Source organism: Salmo salar, chromosome 06 (genome assembly GCF_965601325.2).
Source record: "Salmo salar chromosome 06, fSalSal1, whole genome shotgun sequence".
NCBI lineage: Eukaryota > Metazoa > Chordata > Actinopteri > Salmoniformes > Salmonidae > Salmo > Salmo salar.
In genome coordinates, this window is record NC_138296.1 from 17273637 (window position 1) to 17291760 (window position 18124).

General features: G+C 42.3%; 1 protein-coding gene across 1 annotated transcript; it reads left to right on the forward strand.

The window, feature by feature from the left end:
• Positions 1-3589: 3589 nt before the first annotated feature.
• Positions 3590-8924, forward strand: LOC123739019 (metalloproteinase inhibitor 2). The gene is made up of 5 exons (XM_082976343.1): positions 3590-3897; positions 5124-5194; positions 5808-5910; positions 8356-8477; positions 8639-8924. The coding sequence occupies exons 1-5, from the start codon at positions 3618-3620 to the stop codon at positions 8765-8767; spliced, it is 705 nt and encodes a 234-aa protein (XP_082832469.1). The 5' UTR covers positions 3590-3617; the 3' UTR covers positions 8768-8924.
• The last annotated feature ends 9200 nt before the right edge of the window (positions 8925-18124 follow it).

Sequence of the window (18124 nt, forward strand, 5' to 3'; positions counted from 1 at the left end):
ATCACAGTGCCATCCGTTTTGTCACCAAAGCCCCATATACTACCCACCACTGTGACCGGTACGCTCTCGTTGGCTGGCCTTCGCTTCATAATCGTCACCAAACCCACTGGCTCCAGGTCATCTACAAGACCCTGCTAGGTAAAGTCCCCCCTTATCTCCGCTCACTGGTCACCATAGCAGCACCCACCTGTAGCACGCGCTCCAGCAGGTATGTCTCTCTGGTCACCCCCAAAGCCAATTCCTCCAGTTCTCTGCTGCCAATGACTGGAACGAACTACAAACATCTCTGAAACTGGAAACACTTATCTCCCTCTCTAGCTTTAAGCACCAGCTGTCAGAGCAGCTCACAGATAACTGCACCTGTACATAGCCCATCTATAATTTAGCCCAAACAACTACCTCTTCCCCTACTGTATTTATTATTATTATTTTTTTCTCCTTTCCACCCCATTATTTATTTCTACTTTGCACTTTCTTCTACTACAAATCTACCATTCCAGTGTTTTACTTGCTGTATTGTATTTACTTTGCCACCATGGCCTTTTTTGCCTTTACCTCCCTTATCTCACCTCATTTGCTCACATTGTATATAGATTTATTTTTGTACTGTATTATTGACTGTATGTTTGTTTTACTCCATGTGTAACTCTGTGTTGTTGTATGTTGTCGAACTGCTTTGCTTTATCTTGGCCAGGTCGCAATTGTAAATGAGAACTTGTTCTCAACTTGCCTACCTGGTTAAATAAAGGTGAAATAAATAAATAGGGAGGATGAAAACCCTGTCAAACTGCAGCAACCTTTCTCATACTGTATGAAATATATTTTAAAACTGGAATATCAGGGGAGTTTCCCTTACACAGACAGAGACAACTGTGATTAGACAATACAACTAACAGGACCGAGCTTGCTTTATGCAGTGTTGCATCATGTAGGCCCATGGATAGAAATGGCCTGTGTCCAAAATCCTTCAATTCCATCCCTGTGTATTCATACCACTTGACTTATTCCACCTTTTGTTGTGTTAAGTCTAAATTCAAAATTGATTACATTAATGTTTTTTCTTCACCCATCTACACAGAGTACCCCATAGTGAAAACATGTTTTTAGAAATCATTTATTGAAAATGAAATACAGAAATATCTCATTTACATAAGTTTTCACACCCCTGAGTCAATACTTTGTAGAAGCAACTTTGTCAGCGATTAAAGCTGTGAGTATCTTTGGTTAAGCCTCTAAGAGCTTTCCACACCTGGATTGTACCTCATTTACCTATTATTCTCTTCAAAATTCTTAAAGCTCTGTCACATTTTCTCTGCTCTTAGCTAAATTTGGTTTCTTTTTTATCCCAAAAACTCCTCAGTCCTTAATGATTACAAGCATGCCCATAACATGATGCAGTCACCACTATGCTTGAAAATATGTAGAGTGGTACTCAGTAATGTGTTGTATTGGATTTGCCCCAAACATAACACTTTGTATTCTGAACAAAAAGTGAATTGCTTTGCAACATTTTTAGCAGTGTTATTTTAGTTCCTTATTGCAAACAGGATGCATGTTTTGTAATATTTGTATTCTGTACAGGCTTCCTTCTTTCACTCTGTCAATTAGGTTAGTATTGTGGAGTAACTACAATGTTGTTGATCCATCTGCAGTTTTTTCCTATCACAGCCATTAAACTTTGTCACTGTTTAAAAGTCACCACTGGCCTCATATCCCTGAGCGGTTTTCTTCCTCTCCGAGTTAGGAAGGACGCCTGTATCTTTGTAGTGACTGGGTGTATTCATACACCACCCAATGTATACTTAATAACTTCACCATGCTAAAAGGGATATTCAATGTCTGCGTTTTTCCACATCTACCAATAGCGATTCATTGCGATTCATTGGAATACCTCCCTGGTCTTTGTGTTACAGATAATTGTATGTGAGGGGTACAGAGATGAGGTACTCATTCAAAAATCATGTTATTAAAACACTATTTTTGCACACAAAGTGATTATCTGACTTGTTAAGCACATTTTTACTATATTACTCAGGATTGTTAGCTGCGCCCAGTAATTGTCCACACCTGATGTTAATGAGTACTTGTTTCCTTTGAAATGGGTGTGTTTTAATAATACTGCTAGCTAAGTTTGGGTTGACTGTTTTCAACTCTAAGCACAGACAGGACACATGGAAATTCATTTTTGTTGTGGAATCTTCTGTTCTCTATCCATGGAATGAGTCCACTGCTCCACCAGGATGGAGCTAGCATGCTAAGTCATACAAAGCTGTTAATGTGAGTCTATTCAAAGTCTTGTTTGAAACATGTTCTCAGAATGTTATTGAATTATCTTCAAATAAACTATAATTTCTGTTAACAGAACATTAATAAAACTTCCCAGGAAAACCTTCAGGGAACCATAGTAAAACGTTCTCAGAACCTCCCTGCAACCTAAAAATAAACTTTCCCGGGACAGGTGAAGTTCACACTTCAGCTCTCAGAACATTTAAAAAAAACAATACCTTTTACCAGTCAGGAAACTGATGGCTTTGTTCCCAGAACCAATGGGAAAACAAAAACCTGCATTCCCACAACTTCCAAGGAACCAAATGTGCTAGCTGGGAGGCTTTCAAAAGGCACTTCACACAAACAGATTGTATTTTTGTTGCGCATAGAATGGTGTCATGAGTGCATTCAAATGTATGTTCCGCAGCAATTTGTCTTCACAATATGATACAGATAGGCTCATTCTGTTCAGGACAACCCTGGCTACACCGGATGTCATCCTTGTAACTGTGGATAAAAAAAGGGATCATTAACATTGGTAAATTACATGAGTTTTCAAATACAGAAATGTGTGTGGTTTGCTTGTATGACATCAAAGTGGTATTTATTATAATCCTTAATGTCACATCATTCATAACACATCGACTCTTCTCAATTTAACACATTTCCCTCACTCAAACAACAACATATACGCAAAAGTAGCCCAATTAGCTGGAGGGATATTGTTATCTTGTCTCTTGTGGTGCTCAAGCTTAAAACGGCTGTCAGTCATAACCAGCTGCCATTTTCATCTCCTATATGGGATGACTGCAGCAAGTGAACTGAGCAGTTGGGCAAGTTGAGCCTGCTTTAAAATTTCCCCAGGTGTTTTCTTTCTTTCTTTTTTTTACTGAAAACAACAAAACTTTCAGGAATTCCAGTAGGCTTAGCCTACTTTTTTAATTGAACCTTTATTTAACTAGACAAATCAGTTAAGAACAAATGATTATTTACAATGACGGCATACCCCATCCAATTGTGTGCTGCCCTATGGGACTCCCAATCACTGCCAGATTGGGATACAGCCTGGAATCGAACCAGGGTCTGTAGTGACGCCTCTAGCACTGAGATGCAGGACCTTGGATCGCTGCACCACTCGGGAAGCCCCCCCAAAACTAAAACTGATCTTTCAGTTTCATCCCCAATTTATGGCATTTATGGCAGGCGGGCATGTTGAGCCTGTGGTTGAGCTATTAGTCAGAGGATTCCTTTTAATTGAATGGTTGCAGTTCTGGATTAATAGTATGCTCAGCCTATCATAGGCTGGGTTCTGACTGGGGGAGGAGCTCACAGCCTGCAATAAAAAGCGGATGTTTACGTTAAAAGGAAAATATTTCTCAGAGTTATCCGTCGGTCTGGGAACAGTCTCGAAGGGTAATACGTTCTATTGTAATTTACGCCTCACACTTTCATTACTCGGATCCTTTTGTTATATTTGGGTAACTGTAATTCGTTTCCAAATGACGCGGTATGTAGGCAGTTGTTTCTTTACTCTGTTCGTTCTGTTCCTTTGGCGGGTCGGAGACATTGCAGATGCTTGCAAATGCTCCCCTCCACATCCCCAACAGGCTTTTTGCGATGCAGAAATCGGTAAGGCAATTTTGGCAACATTTTACTTTTCAGCTTTTCTTCACATGTTGAGAGCTATTAATACGCAGCATGCAAACATTTTATGTTTTGTCTGTGGTCGTAGTAGAAATAATTAGAACATGATCATTAAGCCTATTTACTTCTCACACAATTGTATATACAGGATTAAGTAGGCGACAGTAAGATGGGCTCTCAACCCTGTTCCTGGAGAACTATGCCCCTGTAAATGTTGAATCCAAACCCATTTGTAACGAACCTGAGTCAGTTTATCAATCAGCTAATTATTAGAATGAGGTGCTCTAGATTAGGGTTGGAGCAAAACCCTACAGGGCGGCAGCTCTCCAGGAACAGGGTTGAGCCCTGCGTTGCTTTAGGCATGAACGGTGTGCCTACACATTTTATTTGAGATGTGTTTACCAAACATTAAAGACACCTGCTCTTTCTATGACATGGACTGGCCAGGTGTAAACTATGATCCCTTATTGATGTCACCTGTTAAATCCACTTCAATCAGTGTAGATGAAGGGGAGGAGACAGGTTAAAGAAGGCTATTTAAGCCTGGAGACAAGTGAGACATGGCTTGTGTATGTGTGCCATTCAGAGGGTGAATGGGCAAGACCAAAGATTGAAGTGCTGTTAAACGGGGCAATGGTAGTATGTGCCAGGTGCACCGGTTTGTCAAGAACTGCAAAGCTGCTGGGTTTTTCACGCTCAACAGTTTCCTGTGTTTATCAAGGATGGTCCACCACCCAAAGGAAATTCAGACGATTTGACACAACTGTGGGAAGCATTGGAGTCAACATGGGCCAGCATCACTATGGAATGCTTTCGACGCCTTGTAGAGTCCATGTGCCAACGACTTGAGATTCTGTTGTATGGAATAGTCTTATAGCAGCAGCTACTGTACCAGACACTCTGCCGCATCTTCCTACCTGAACCAATCATCTATAGAGGGCATGCTTAAACCAGGTGTCAAATTAAAAGCAGAAGACCAGAACTAGGAATGGAGGGAAATTGACTCATCTGTTATGGTGTAAATCTAGCAAATGTTACACCCAGTCTTACCTTATGTACAAACATTCTGAACAGACTGTAAAATATTGGGTCTGTAAAGCATTCTACACTGTTCTCTCTGATCCATATCAGCCTTAAACCATCAGTGTTACTGACCAGTATACCGGAATAGACTTCAATAACGTTAGTTAAACCATGTCTCCCTCTTCTAGTGATCAGGGCGAAGGTGGTTGGAAAGAAAGTGGTGTCTAACGCCATCAAGTATGACATCCAACAGATCAAGGTATGATTCTCCTTTTTATTAAGTGGTTGTTCCATCCTGCACTGAAACATTGAAGCCCCCTGAACCCCAGTCTGACAGCTGGTCCCAGTTCTCCCTCTTCCCCTTGGCTCCAACCCTTCAATGTTGACACAGCTTGTACCTATCCAGGTCTGTAGTTGTGAAGCTTCCACCATATGGAGAAAAAAATATCTGCTTCTATAAAATGCCTCTCCCTGAAGTATTACTGTAGTTATCAGTTGATGTTCTTGTTGGTCCAAGTCTATGGTGACGTCCTCTATATGAACTCAGCTGCCAATTCATTAAAGCTGTCACTACATTCTCTAACATATAGTTAGGTGTCCCTCTGTCATAGGTTGCTACATTTCTATGTTTTAATTTATAAAGCTCTTTTACTAAAACTCCAACTGTGCCTTACATTATTATTATTAATCTTTAGACATGATTTAGCTGTCCTTGAGGCTGGGTGTGGTAACTGGAGTAAGTGATTGCTTGCACCTTACAGATCTGTGAATATGAAAGGGTGAAGGCTGACAGTGCCTGAGAGCTGTAGTTGGTGAGGTTGCAAATTGTAGATGTCTGACAGATCTTCCTTTCTCTCCTTGTGATTGGCTAGATGTTCAAATGCCCTAACCAGGTTATCCACGCCATCTTCACTGCATCATCCCCAGCCGCATGCGGGGTGACTCTGGAAATCAACAAGGAGTATCTCTTCACAGGTGCGTTTCTCACTATGTTACCAACGTTATATTGCCAGCACAGGTTAACCTTAACAGTCCCGTGACTCCAGCAAAAATCAGCTTTCCATTTATCTGCATGTCCAGCCCTGACATTTAGCCTCCGTGTTTTACCGTTTATTTTCAGGACAACCAGGGCTACAAGTAAACCACAACAATTTGACGTAAACAGTGGCATTAATGAGTTTTATTGACAGATGTTAACATGAGGTCTTCCAAAGCAAGAACTTGATAATACTTACAGCGTCCATATAAATTCATTTTTATCTCTTCAGAACCGATTACCTTCTAATAACTCTTGATTAGCTTGTGAGCATCATATAGCACATGTTCATTAGTCTCAGCTTTTCATAAATCTCCTGAACAAAAATATCAATGCAACAATTTCTAAAAAATGTACCTTGTTACAGTTCATATAAGGAAATCAGTAAATTGAAATGCATTCATTAGGCCTTAAACTATGGATTTCACATGACTGGGAATACAGATTTGAATCTGTTGGTCACAGATACTGTACCTTAAAAAAAAAATCTAGGTCCGTGGATCAGAACCTGTCAGTATCTGGTGTGACCACCATTTGTCTCATGCAGCGCAACAAATCACCTACGCATAGTTGTTTAGGCTGTTGCTTGTGGAATGTTGTCCCCACTCGTTGATGCTGGATATTGACTAGAACAATTCGAACCAGTGCATCCCAAATATGCTCAATGGGTGACATGTCTGAGTATGCAGGCCATGGAGGAAGTGGGACATTATCAGCTTCCAGGAATTAAGGGAAGATCCTTGCAACATGGGGCCATGCTGAAACATGAGGTGATGGTGGCAGATGCAGGGCAAATTCTCTAAAACAGAGGTGGCTTATGGTAGAGAAATTAACATTAAATTCTGGTAACAGCTCTGGACATTCCTGCAGTCAGCATGCTCCCTCAACTTGAGACATTGTGACAACTACACATTTTAGTGGCCTTATGTCCCCAGCACAAGGTGCACCTGTAATGATTATATTTTTAATCAGCTTCTTGATATGCCACGCCTGTGAAGTGGATGGATTATCTTGGCGAAGGGGAAATGCTCACTAACATGGATGCACACTATTTGAGGGTAATGGGCTTTTTGTGTGTTTGGAATATTTCAGCTCATGAAACATGGGACCAACACTTAATAAAGTCAGCAAAAGAGATGTCCCTTTTTCAGGACCCTGTCTTTCAAAGATAATTTGTAAAAATCCAAAGACCTTGACAGATCTTCATTGTAAAGGGTTTAAACACAGTTTCCCATGCTTGTTCAATGAACATGCACCTGTGGAATGGTCTTTAAGACAGTAACAGCTTACAGATGGTAGGCAATTAAGGTCATAGTTATGAAAAAGTAGGCCTTTCTACTGACTCTGGAAAAACACCAAAAGACAGATGTCCAGGGTCCCTGCTCATCTGTGTGAACGTGCCTTAGGCATGCTGCAAGGAGGCCTGAGGACTGCAGATGTGGCCAGGGCAATAAATTGCGACGTCCGTACTGTGAGACGCCTAAGACGGCGCTACAGGCAAACATTGCAGGCAATTTCAACGCTGTGCATTACAGGGAAGATGTCCTCCTCCCTCGTGGTACCCTTCCTGCAGGTTCATCCTGACATGACCCTCCAGCATGACAATGCCACCAGCCATACTGCTCGTTCTGTGCGGGATTTCATGCCAGACAGCAATGTCAGTGTTCTGGCATGGCCAGCGACGAGCCCAGATCTCAATCTCATTGAGCACGTCTGGGACCTGTTGGTTTGGAGGGTGAGGGCTAGGGCCATTTCCCCCCCCCCCCCCCGGAAATATCCGGGGCCTTGGTGGAAGAGTGGGGTAGCATCTCACAGCAAATCTGGTGCAGTCCATGAGGTGCACTGCAGTAGTTAATGCAGCTGGTGGCCACACCAGGTACTGACTGTTACTTTTGATTTTGCCCCCCCCTTTGTTCAGGGGGACACTATTCCATTTCTGTTAATCACATGTCTGTGGAACTTGTTCAGTTTGTCGCAGTTGAATCTTATGCTCATACAAACATTTACACATGTTAAGTTTGCTGAAAATAAATGCAGTTGACAGTGAGGATGCTTTTTTTGCTGAGTTTGCATTTGTTTTTGTTCAGTGGTATTGCATAACTTGGACACAATAATGTGATGCGTTCAAGGGGCTCAGACTTTCTATAGGCACTGGAAATGTATACAACTAATGCCTTATTACTAGTATGTACACTTATGATGATAAATCTCTGTTCTGGGCTGCATCAGTATGTCTTCACGCTCCAGGGTGAAGTTACCCCCAGGGATGTATCCTAACCAGTAGTGGAACAAATGCTAAACCGAGCCAAGATCAGCATTAGGGGCAACAGTACCCTACACCATTTTGTCCCCACAGTACATTGACTCACTATCTCTGTCTGTAGGTAAGATGGAGACTGGAAGGATGTACGTAACGCTGTGTGGCTATAATCCACTCTGGGAGGACTTGAGTGCTTCACAAAAGAACAGCTTGACTCGCCGCTACAAAAGCGGCTGCGATTGCAAGGTGTGTGTGACGGGAATTATGGTCATATTACTGTACACCAATATTTACACAGCACATTTTCTAAAAGGGAGTATACTACTCTGGTCACATTGGCAAAACACATGCGCTGGAGTATTGGGTTAATGATCAGTGATGTTGGTCTTTCTCTCTCTGCTCCACAGATCATCCACTGCACTTCCCTCCCCTGTCCGATCAGCACCACAGATGCGTGCCTGTGGATGGACTGGGGGACTAACAATAGCCAAAACCTTGCCTGTATCAAGAGCGATGGGTCTTGTGCTTGGAAGTAGTTCCTAGATATTGAGGACTCCTATACTCTACAGGCCATCCGCTCTGTGACTAGATGACTAAATTCTAAAATAAAAAACAAAGCTGCAAATGGAATATGATTTAAATTAACCAAAATGTCTTACTGGCCACTTATACAATAAAAGTAAACAAATCAAATATAGCACTGTTCATTTCTTATGCCATTAATTGTTTAAAAAAAAAACTGGAACCAAAGCTGTTATCAAAACCAAATTGTGCTCAGTTTTGGCTGTGATATGGTTATATTTTGAGGTCGACAGATTATGCTTTTTCAACGCCGATACCCATTATTGGAGGACCAATAAAAGCCGATGCCGGTTTTTATACAATGCTCAAAAAAATAAAGGGAACACTTAAACAACACAATGTAACTCCAAGTCAATCACACTTCTGTGAAATCAAACTGTCCATTTAGGAAGCAACACTGACAATAAATTTCACATGCTGTTGTGCAAATGGAATAGACAACAGGTGGAAATTATAGGCAATTAGCAAGACACCCCCCCCCCCCCCCCCCCCAATAAAGGAGTGGTTCTGCAGGTGGGAAATACAGACCACTTCTCAGTTCCTATGCTTCCTGGCCACTTTTGAATGCTGGCGGTGCTTTCACTCTAGTGGTAGCATGAGACGGAGTCTACAACCCACACAAGTGGCTCAGGTAGTGCAGCTCATCCAGGATGGCACATCAATGCGAGCTGTGGCAAGAAGGTTTGCTGTGTCTGTCAGCGTAGTGTCCAGAGCATGGAGGCGCTACCAGGAGACAGGTCAGTACATCAGGAGACGTGGAGGAGGCCGTAGGAGGGCAACAACCCAGCAGCAGGACCGCTACCTCCGCCTTTGTGCAAGGAGAAGCACTGCCAGAGCCCTGCAAAATGACCTCCAGCAGGCCACAAATGTGCATGTGTCTGCTCAAACGGTCAGAAACAGACTCCGTGAGGGCCCGACGTCCACAGGTGGGGGTTGTGCTTACAGCCCAACACCGTGCAAGACGTTTGGCATTTGCCAGAGAACACCAAGATTGGCAAATTCGCCACTGGCGCCCTGTGCTCTTCACAGATGAAAGCAGGTTCACACTGAGCACGTGACAGAGTCTGGAGACGCCGTGGAGAACGTTCTGCTGCCTGCAACATCCTCCAGCATGACCGGTTTGGCGGTGGGTCAGTCATGGTGTGGGGTGGCATTTCTTTGGGGGGCCGCACAGCCCTCCATGTGCTCGCCAGAGGTAGCCTGACTGCCATTTGGTACCGAGATGAGAGCCTCAGACCCCTTGTGAGACCATATGCTGGTGCGGTTGGCCCTGGGTTCCTCCTAATGCAAGACAATGCTAGACCTCATGTGGCTGGAGTGTGTCAGCAGTTCCTGCAAGAGGAAGGCATTGATGCTATGGACAGGCCCGCCCGTTCCCCAGACCTGAATCCAATTGTGCACATCTGGGACATCATGTCTCGCTCCATCCACCAACGCCACGTTGCACCACAGACTGTCCAGGAGTTGGCGGATGCTTTTGTCCAGGTCTGGGAGGAGATCCCTCAGGAGATCTTCCGCCACCTCATCAGGAGCATGCCCAGGCGTTGTAGGGAGGTCATACAGGCACGTGGAGGCCACACACACTACTGAGCCTCATTTTGACTTGTTTTAAGGACATTACATCGAAGTTGGATCAGCCTGTAGTGTGGTTTTCCACTTTAATTTTGAGTGTGACTCCAAATCCAGACCTCCATGGGTTGATAAATTTGATTTCCATTTATTTTTGTGTGATTTTGTTGTCAGCACATTCAACTATGTAAAGAAAAAAGTATTTAAGATTATTTCTTTCATTCAGATCTAGGATGTTGTTTAAGTGTTCCCTTTATTTTTTTGAGCAGTATATATATATTTGTAATAATGACCATTACAACAATACTGAATGAACACTTTTAGTATAATCCATTTCGTCTCAAATAATGTCTTCGATTTGGTTTAAATAATGCACACAGTGTTGGAGAAAGTAAAAGTGAAATATGTGCCATGTAAAAAAGCTAACGTTTAAGTTCCTTGCTCAGAGCATGAGAACATATGAAAGCTGGTGGTTCCTTAAATGAGTCTTCAGTATTCCCAGGTAAGATGTTTTAGGTAGTTATTATAGAACTATTTCTCTCTATACCATTTGTATTTCATATACCTTCGACTATTGGATGTTTTTTAAAGGCACTATAGTATTGCCAGCATAATTGCGGGAGTTGATAGGCTTGAAGTAATAAACAGCGCAACGCTTGAAGCACCGCGACGAACTGCTGGCAAATGCAGTAAAGTGCTGTTTGAATGAATGCTTACGAGCCTGCTGCTGCCTACCACCGCTGTCAGACTGCTCTATCAAATCAGACTTTATTCTAATATAACACAGATACGAGCCTGAGCTCAATATGGTAAAATCCGGAAACTATAATTTCAAAAACATGTATTCTTTCAGTGAAATTTGGAACCGTTCCGTATTATATTTAACGGGTGGCCTCCCTAGGTCTAAATATTGCTGTTACATTGCACAACCTTCAATGTTATCTCGTTATGTACAATTCTGGCAAAGTAATTACTGTCTTTGTTTGGTAGCAATGGTCTTCACACAGAGCCAGGTGGCCCAAACTGCTGCGTATACCCTGACTCTGCTTGCACAGAAAGAGAAGTGACAATTTCCCTAGTTAAAATAAATTCATGTTAGCAGGCAATATTAACCAAATATACAGGTTTAAAAACATGTATACTTGTGTATTAATTTTGAAGAAAGGCATTGTTTATGGTAAGGTACACATTGGTGCAACAAGTGCTTTTTTTTACGCCAATGTGCTTTTTATATCACCACCCTTTTGGCGAAGTAGGCAGTGATACGATGATAAATTAACAGGCACCGCATCGATTATATGCTACACACAACAAGCTAGATAAACTAGTAATATCATCAGCATGTGTAGTTAACTAGCAATTTACCTTGGCTCCTTGCTGCACTCGCGTAACAGGTAGTCAGCCTGCCATGCAGTCTCCTCGTGGAGTGCAATGTAATCGGTGTCCAAATGCCAATTACCGGTTGTATGAAAAATTGAAACCGGCCATTCCGATTAATCGGTATTCCTGAAAAATACCATCCTGAAGCATCAAGCCTGGGGTGCATTCAGCAGAGCGTAATGTAGAAAGTTCAGATGTTATGTTCTATACATGAAGAACAAATTGTTTTCTCTGAGATGAAGAATGGAATCATGTAGGCTCTTGTGTTAAGATTGTATAGCATGGTGTGCTATATGTGTAGGATATGCCGTGTTGGCATATGCAGCTGTAGGTTTTAAACCCCCATTCTAGGCTGTTACATTTCTGTAAAGAGTTTATGCTTCTCTATCTGGAGTGAGTTATTTTCCGTTAAAATAATAGCAACGCTCTGCTTTCTATAGACGTTCCCTGCGCCATGCACGACCTGTGATTTCCATGAATCTGATTGGTCACAGAGGTCTCACAAGTCCAAGAGTGGTGGGGCAATTTGTTTTCTCCTGATTGTAACAAAGTTCAGCTTTTCCTCCACAAAAATGTTTGATTGTAATTTTCACCATATGGGTGCAGTGAAATGTGTTGTTTTAAAAGGTCAGTTATATTAGTATGGCGCCCCTGGAGCAAATTAGAGTTAAGTGCCATGTGCAAGGGCACACAGACTGCTCAGTTATTCCAACCAGTGACCTTTCGGTTACTGGCCACACTAACCACTAGGCCAGTGTTCCCAACCCTGGTCCTCCAGTTCCCCCAACAGAACACATTGTTGTAGCTCTGGACAAACATCTCATTTAGGGCTTGATGATAGGTTGACAAGTTGAATCAGGTTTGCTTGTTCAGGATTACAATAAAAATGTGTACTGTTTGGGGTACTCGGGAACCAGGGTTGGAAAACACTGCACTAGGCTACCCGCAGCCCCGCTGCCTTCAGCGCCATCGCCCCATGCTCGCCTTGTAGGCTGCCTCGTCGCTGTTTGTAATCAGGTGTGTAGTCAGCACATTTGATTCAGTTGGAGTCGTGCTTGGCCATACAGTCATGGGTGAACATTGTCTGGAAAGCAGGCTATGAACTACATTGAATTATACGTTGGGCAGAAATTTGAGTTTGAATCAGGAAAGTTTCCTCTCACGACCTCTACAAGCCAGAATGTTAAATAAAATGATATTTTAATGCACTTTACCGGTTGTCCATGTGGTTGGTCCTTTCCCCGGTAGGAATGGGAGACAATATATCCACAGGAAAGTACAGGTATAATTACATCAACTTTTCAAAGCGCTGGGAGTGCGTTCAGATTTCTATCACGTGAAGAATGCGCTAAACCATGAAAACACATGCATGGGCTCGGCAAGTATGTTTGCCGATTTATACTGTCATTTGCGCATGGCTACAGAAGCCTATAGCTTCAGTCTCCAAATGTAATTTGTTAAAACCTCTTAAAGATCCGCCCCTTCTTTTTCAATTTTCGCCTACAATGACATTCCGAAATCTAACTGCCTGTAGCTCAGGACCTTAAGCAAGGAAATGCATATTCTTGATACCATTTGAAAGCAAACACTCAACTTTGTGGAAAAGTAAATGCATGTAGGAGAATATAACACAGATCTGGTAAAAGATAATACACAGAAAAAAACTTTTTTTTTGTACAATCATCTAATCCGCTTGGTACAATTTTGTGATACTCAGAAGAGACAATATAGCCATATTACCATAAAACTGTTTATATAATAGCATCATAATGGTTGTATAGAATGTATTAATAAGGATAAAGCTTTTGTAAGACATTGAGATGCTATGTACTGATGTAATGTGATAGAATTGTATTTCTGTAACCAAATCTAACTCAGTCATAGGCACGCCCCCAGGGACCCATACAGGACCAGGCGTCATTTGACAAGCCTGTTCTATGGGCACTATAAAACACCCCCGGATTTACATTTCCTCAGACCAGGCCTACACTCCGTTGGCACATAGGTTCTACCTTCCAATTCCTCTACTGAAAGTGAACCATACCACGTGGTTAACTTTTAGACTATTGATACCGACAGGATTAGAACAAGTCTTTGATATTAATTATTAGTCTGCAGCTAAGTAAATTATATCATCGAACGCGAAGACCAACGAAACCACCATTCTATGACGACATTAATGAATGTCGCTCTGAAAGATCCATTCTAACCGAGAGCGAGAGAGAGAGAGAACGCGGACAAAACTCCCCAACAGAACTACTCTCCAACAAGAATCAGAACGACACACTGAGCGTAAATATATATATCGATTGCAATTGTTCCCGAATGAGTGAGCCTTCAATTGTCAATTGTTAATGAACTCTGTGTAAACTTCTCAGCTGACCATTTATGACCCATTGTTCAACAGGCCGACCAGCCTGTTTAGCCAGTAGGGCACATTCCGATACCAATCCTTTGTGACAATAATTACTGTTTGTATGTTTTTCTGTTAATTACTTAGTGTAGTAAATAAATGATTTTAAGACAATTGATGTATGGATGATTTTAGTAAAGACTGGGTTCGTGCAGATACAACAATTTACGACGTTTTGGAATGAGACTGGACTAGAGGTAAATACACCATTTAAACTTCGAAGATAATCGACCTATACTATAATAGAATATAATATTATAGTACAGGAAAGTTATATTAGGAAAATTGTAGCTTTGTAATCTGAAAATTCTCCTTGGTGCCCCGATCTCCTATTTAATTACAATTAAACGATTAATCAGTTTAATCGCGTGATAATAATTACAGGGAGTTAATTGATAAACATGTCTTCCGTTTAATGGTACCCAAAGACACGACATTTGGAGCCCCCGTGCGAGGAATCTAAGATAGAATTGGACTTTGCTGTGAAATTCTATATATCAATTGTGCAAACAGAAGTGTACAAACAGCCTGCTATGTAAACAAAGTGATCGTGCATTTTCCATTGAGAGAAGCTATTTAGAGTAGCTCTGGTCTTATGTCGATAGCAGGGAGGGATAAATTCCAGATTTAGTCCGTTAGGCCAAACGGTACTATTTCTGTCGGTAAATATTAACTTCTAGAGTAAGGTTAGAAATTAGAAGTTAACTGTCCGGTAAACCGAGCCGAATAATTTGCCTAACGCACTAAGAAAGTGTGGGCAGACCGTATGCGCATCGATATTTATGTACCGTGTCGCTCCGGTCAGCATAAACGCTAGCAGAATATGCTGAATGTGGTTAAGGTGAGACGTCACCAGAAAACCCACCCTTTCCTATTTTGGTGCTTGGAAGGATACTCCTGAACCAAGTAGCAATAGCTTAGCATTACGGGTAAGCTAACAGAGAGGGAACATTTTACCCTCCACCGTAACATGTTTAAAATTTATCCGCTAGCGCGACGGAAGTCCGACCTTTGTACTTCCGTTTTAATTTCAGCATTCTGCACCCTGGTGGTGAAGAATTGCCAGTACATCTCTAGGGGAAATTCAAACGTGGAGCACGTCTCATTCAATTTAACTAACAAGTGAAATTGCCAGATTTACCTTTTCAAGTGGATCTTTCAAATAATATCCAAAATTGATTGGGCGTCTACAATGAGACATGATTAACTTTTTCCAAACTTAACTTAGATGAAGCAATGCTCTCAGGTTAATTGAAAGTTAATTCCCAGATAGCCTATACAGGTTTGATATATCATAAATAGATTAATCAGTAAAATCTGCTTTAGCAAGGCACAGTCAGTAAAACCCCTTTACTGACGCTCAGCCCCAGGGAGGTGAAGGGTCCCAACATTTGAACTACGGTTTACACTTATGATATCCAATCAATGGAGATTGTATGGATTATCGTCTCATTCAATTTATTTAGTTAAATTGTCGAACATACCTTTCTAGGTTCTTCCAATTAAATGAGACAACTTAAACTTTGCATATTAACCTGGATGAAGCAACCTCTCAGGTAATTCAAGTTTAATACCCAGATAGCCTACCCAGGTAGGACTAATCATTGGCATTGATTAATTCAATTTGCTTTTGCAAATTCATTCACATCCAACTTCCACAGTACTGTACAGTACTGATGGTTCATTAACGTCTATAAATAGATTAAAATCGTCTTTGCAGTTTTCCACATTCCAAAACCAAATTTTGGAAAATTAGGAAAAACAATTTTTCCTTTCAAATGTTCTAATAATGTGCAAGCTATCAGAGGGGGTGGTTCCCACTCGCCCGCTAATTAGTGAACCTCCACCCGTAAATGGATTGATCTCTGACCTCAGCAGCGATAACAACGCTAATTATGCCATTAGTGGAAAAGCAGACAACAATGTTTTCCAAAATCAACCATCGGGCGCAGGCCTCGTAAAGGTTCTCTCCAGTCTAGCTCTGATGTCTTGCCATCCGAGATTGCCGTCTGTCCAATACCGCAGTGCACAGCTGAAGCACGAGCAGGTAACGGTAGACATAAAGGGACAGGTGGAGAGAACTGGGAAACCAATCACAAATGCAGAAAAGGGAAAAATTCTGCTAGCTATGGAACTGCGTTCGAAAACTGAACAATTAAATGTAATTGCAAAAACGTACGACGATGAACAAGCACAAGCTCTTCAACAAAATAGTTTTCTACAGGAACAAAATCATATGCTACAGGAACAACTCGATTTAGCCAAAACTAAATACGATGATGTCCATGCCAAACTAGATAAATCTGAAGAGTTATCTACAAACAGGAGCGCTCAACTTGACAACATGCATGCTGTTTTGTTGAATGTTACTCAAAATAACACGGTGCTCCTCAAAGCGCTGCAGACCAAAGACGATCAGTTAATGAACACAATGACAAAGTTGGATGATAAATCAGCAGAACTTATTGAAGTCGCTGACCAAATGAATGATGAGAGAACTCAGGTGATGAGGTTGGAAATATTGATTTCTAAGCAAGCAGAGGAAATCTCATCACTGAATCTCTCGCTCCGTACTCAAGACCTCTATCTGCAAACCATGACAGATAAGTTTGAGACCGAAAGGACCAGGTGTGACACTCACGTGTCCAAAATCAGTACTCTAAGCGCTCAAGTGGACTCTGCAATGCAGCAGAATTCCACCCTTAGGTACCATCTGGAGGAAATCCAGAATGGTCACGCTCTACAGCGCGACTTCCCATCCAAGCAACCGGAGCCCTGTACTCACAGGAGTGAAGACAATAGGTTTCAGACCTTGCCTCCCTCATGTGTCCCTCAGTCTTCTCCTCTTGGCCCTTCGGCACTGAGTAATATGGCGCCTCTTGGCCAACAACAACAAGGCTTGGCTTCTTCTTTTGGCCTTTCGGCCCCAATTTCTCCACAGGATGAAGCCAACCCTCTCCGCCCGCTTGGCGCGGAATACCTTGACAAACTCGTCAAGAATTTCCCCACCTTTGACCCCGTTCCAGGTCAGCCAAACGATACTGAGACGTTCCTAGCTGACATAGAGGACGCGTTGGGTGGCAACCCGAACGCTACGGGTTCTGACAGGGTTTACCTGTTGAAGCGAACGTCGAATAGACACGTGACGAGGTTCATTCGTCTACAACAGCAACACGTGCTAAATGACTATGCTAAACTTGCCACAGCTTTGAAATTAGAATTCAGTGGTTCTGCGACTCGCAAACACGATAGCTCACTGGCTAACACCGTCAAACAAGCTCGGAACGAACACCCACAAGCTTTCTATCATAGGCTTCGTTCAGCTTACTTTGGCCTACTCACAGAAACAGGAATGGAAGAGCTGTTACCATTCAAACAAATGTTTCTGTCGAACATGTATCCCACCTTCATTACCTACTTGGGCCCTGCAGCCCACGTTGGCTTGCCTATCTTACAACTCAGAGAGCTTGCAAGCACAGCTTTTAAGGCATCAAAAGTTCACAACGCTAAGAGCCCTGACCACTCAGTTTTTAAGTTTAACCAGGAGCACTCACTCCAGTTAGAGGGTGCATTATCAGGTATTGGAGCGTCTAGAGATGACGCACAACAACAGTTTCTACCACGAAACCATGATTCCAATAACCTCCGCGGTCGAAATAACTGTAAAGTACGTAGCCATCAACATGACTACCGCTACAATCGACCCGTTCGCTACGTTCCTGATAAGTCACAAGGACTAGACGGGGAATTACCGGACACCAGGTCCGCAGGAATTAACACCCATAGCATGGACGTTAAAGTTCAAATTTCTCCCGCTCTCATTCAAGACCCTATCCAGGGCCCGCTTGATCAAGAAACAAGCCCCCGGGCTCTGTCTATAGACTCTGATACAAAAGTTGCGAAGAAAAAGGTCAAACGCTTCGTTAAAGCCAAGCCCACTCAAAATCGG